Genomic DNA, 3884 nt, shown 5'->3' with positions numbered 1-3884 from the left:
ATGATCACATGATCAATGTCACACATTTACCTAATCAGTGACCTACATCTTAAATATTTCTCAATTTTATGTTTTCACTTTTTATTATAAGTTTATTTCCATCATAGAGTCATAGAGTTCCATCAAAAAGCATTCTCCACATATCCCCCAAAGTGACAATCACATGAAAAAGTTTTGACTTTATTCACTTATGAAAACCAGGGAAGTACAAAGCTAATAAATGTATGCCTTTGTTACAATACAATGTATATACTTTCCATGTTTTCCATCTCTATGGCATGTCTGACATTTCTGGGTTGCGTAGTTTATTGATGACCTCTGACAGCATGCGGTTGCATAGGGCAGTGTAGGGGTTCAAGATCACAGCCTGCTGCCGAGCAAACTCACTGCCTAGAGCTGCTGCCTTCTCAAAGTCCACCCGAGCCTCCTCATCACGCCCCGACAACCTAAGAAGAAGCCCACGCTGGACCAGAGCCTGACAGGCTGATCGCCCAATGCCGCCGCTGAGAGAAATGGCACGCTCCAGATCTTCCACTGCACCTGCAATATATATATATTTATGTTATTTTTGAAATAACACAGGCTCATTGGGACAAAAATAGATAGATAGATAGATAGATAGATAGATAGATAGATAGAAACTGTAAGAATTACAGAAGCTCAGACACTTTGATCTGAGACGGACAATACACACACAGCACATTAACTCTACTTGATCAAAGCAAATTTCAATTGTTAGTTTCTGTCTCCATTTCGGGGGATGATTGTCTTGGTCTTAAGGTATTTAAGTGAAAACTGCAAGAAGATCAGCGTGATTCTGTAGCCAGAAAGCCTGATGTGTGGTGTGTGTCTCTACACTTCATACTATGTATTTTCTAAGGTCAGGTATGCATATTTTACTTTTAGATTAATCTTTGAGAATGTGATGTTTTGTATTGATATGATTTGATATTTTTGAATTGGATATGTAATTGGCATAATACATATTTACCTGACTGATAATAAATTGGTACATTTGATTGTGTTCTGTTTTACTCTGTAATTATTGACTCTAGTAGATGACGTTGTATCCTTGTTAGCGACATGAGCACCCAAATGAACGAGTAAATATAAAATAAAGAGTTAACTAGAAAAATCAAATGTCAGAAGAATACTAATTAGAAACAGACATACAACCAATTTGCATTTCAACCTAAATTCGAGGTCATAATAAAATGGAGTCAGATTAAATAATAAAATGGAATCAGATTTGAGTTTAACCTAAATTTAATACATTTGTGCGCTGAAAAGACCGAACACGCAGGAAAGCTTCATCCACAATTGGATACCTCCGTTGGACCAATTCGTGGACCTTACAGATAGATAGATAGATAGATAGATAGATAGATCCAACACAGATGCATATTCAGTGTGTATGTGTGTGTGTGTGTGTGCATGTTTATGTGGTTTATGAGGACACAAATTTGTATAATGACATGGGTATGACATAGGTATTGCAACGAGAAGGTGATTTATGAGGACATTTTGAGTGTCCCCGTAATTTAAAAGGCTTATAAATCATTCAGAATGAAGTTTTTTGAAAATCTAAAACTGCACAAAGTTTCATGTGAGGGGTAGGTTTAGGGGTAGGGTAGGTGTAGGGCAATAGAAAATACGGTTTGAACAGTATAAAAACCATTACGCCTATGGAGAGTCCTCATAAACCAACATGTGTGTATACACACTGAATATGCATATAAGCCAAGTCAGAAAGTCAGCTTTATTTATAAAGTGTTTTGTACAATATAGATGCAATGTAAACAGAAATGCATGATCACTGTGTGTAGGTAGGTAGGTAGGTAGGTAGGTAGCTAGCTAGCTAGCTAGCTAGATAGATAGATAGATAGATAGACAGACAGACAGACAGACGACAGACAGACAGACAGACAGTTAGATAGATAGATAGATAGATACCTAAAAGGTTAATGCTGTATCATGTTTGAAAATATTGTATAACTTACACTAAACCCTACCCTAAATGGATAGTTTTAACAAAACAAAGCTAAATGTCATATAAAATGCATTTGCTGAAGCAACCATGCTATTTAAGATGGCTTATACAAGTCTTTAAAACCATTTATCATGACTCACGTTTCACAGGACTCAAACAAATATACTACATTTGTAACCTTATGAAAAAAAAAAAAAATATATATATATATATATATAATTTGCATAACCATATATATATACCATTTGCATAACTACAGTTTTACTACAAACACCATGGTTAAACTACGGTTAGTGAAGCAAAGCCATGGTTAATTTGTGGTTACCACGGTTTTAACTAGCCTATAGTGACCATGTTTTTTTTTTTTTTTCATGGTTAATTAAGTGTAAAGCCATACATTAGGAGCTGGTTATATGATACAAATGTCAAAATGTATTGGTTTACAAATCATAAAAAATATTTTTGAGTTAGTATTGTGTAAGAAAATAAGCTTTTACTAAGCAATAATCTGCCCCAATCACGATTTGTGTGAACATCAGTGAAAGTTTGAGGTATTTTAATGTACTTTCATTATGGTCTCTGAAAAAAAAAAAAAAAACAAACAAAAAAACAGCTGCAAAAATAAAAGTTTGAAACCTTTCAGCTGGTTTTGGCAGAGAAAGAAGAAATGTATCACCTTTGGTGTCTCCCTTCAGGTGTTTGGTCTGGGCTCGGTTGTTGTAGGCTGAAGCCCTCTGAGGCCGGATCCTGATGGCCTAGTTAAAATACTGAAGAGCAGCGGGCAGGTCTCCAGACTCAGCAGCCGAAACTTCCTGCAGTTCCAGATCTTTCACCCGTTTCACTAGCTCTGGGTCAAAAACACTGTCTAAAGAAAGAGATATGAAAGAAATACACAGTCGTGTTCACAATGAGGACACATCTTTATAGCATTTGAAAGATAGACCCACTGTATCTATCTATCTATCTATCTATCTATCTATCTATCACAATATAACATTATGTGAATCAATAGATTCACAAACTTTGCATATGTAATCCAATTATGGATCTTCATTTTACCATCATCTGTCAGCTGATCTTCTTGATTTAATCCAGGGATATCTCCAAAAGGGCTGGTAGGGTTAAAGAAGGCCTGTAAAACTGCTCTGTCATGTGCGGATGCCATTTTCCTCTCGACGGTGGACTAAGATCCAAAATGATGCTTTTTTTTTTTTAAAGTTGCCTACATTTTTATGGGAATAGAGGCGTTCCCTGCATAACTCTTTCCAGCACTCCACATTAGCCAATCAGATAAGGGGGTGGAAGCAGGACTTTTAGATGGTCTGTGTTTGATTAAGTCAGCTGTGGGATGTCGAGGATCTGAAAGCATGACACGCATGCTGCTCTGTCTAAGTCATGATATATAGGCTTGTACTTCATCCAAGTCTGAATGTGCTATATACAAAGTTTTAAAAATTAGGAAACTAATTGTGGAAGTCCAAAAAAAAAAAAGGCTAGTCACATGCAGTTTTGTGTGAAATGAGTTTGCCACAAAATCAATCTGCTCTAGTTCTATACAAAAAGCAAAACAAAAAAAAACATTAAATTGTACCTCCTCAATGTACATAACACTGGAAGTTCTAGGTGAGCATCCTGTCATTCTTGTTGGTCTTACCAGAGATTTTCCAGAGATTGTCCTCACAACCAGCATTCATGGCATCCAACATAGTTATCTGGTCTTGTGCCTTACAGTCATACACTTTCCATCTCCATGCTGAAATATCTGATTCAGGAAATGGAGTATGGTGGAAGGAACTCTAGTGTTATCCTTTCATGCTCAGTGAACCATTCCCCAACAATGTTGGTTCTGTGGAAGTTGACATTATCCCACATAATTATATCATTTGAGAAATCT

The 3884-nt window shown here is 36.3% G+C and overlaps 1 protein-coding gene across 1 annotated transcript; it reads right to left on the bottom strand.

Moving 5' to 3' along the window:
* Nucleotides 1–242: 242 nt before the first annotated feature.
* Nucleotides 243–3155, bottom strand: ttc36 (tetratricopeptide repeat domain 36). Its single transcript, XM_016490753.1, is given in 3 exon segments — nucleotides 243–540; nucleotides 2667–2855; nucleotides 3050–3155. Coding segments are annotated over 3 exon segments (564 nt in total). The 3' UTR covers nucleotides 243–271.
* Between the last annotated feature and the right edge of the window lie 729 nt (nucleotides 3156–3884).

The sequence above is a fragment of the Sinocyclocheilus anshuiensis genome, unplaced genomic scaffold (assembly GCF_001515605.1).
Source record: "Sinocyclocheilus anshuiensis isolate Anshui unplaced genomic scaffold, SAMN03320099.WGS_v1.1 scaffold569, whole genome shotgun sequence".
Classification (NCBI taxonomy): Eukaryota; Metazoa; Chordata; class Actinopteri; order Cypriniformes; family Cyprinidae; genus Sinocyclocheilus; species Sinocyclocheilus anshuiensis.
The sequence above is the reverse complement of the archived record's forward strand: the minus strand, read 5'-3'. Positions and strand labels throughout refer to the sequence as shown.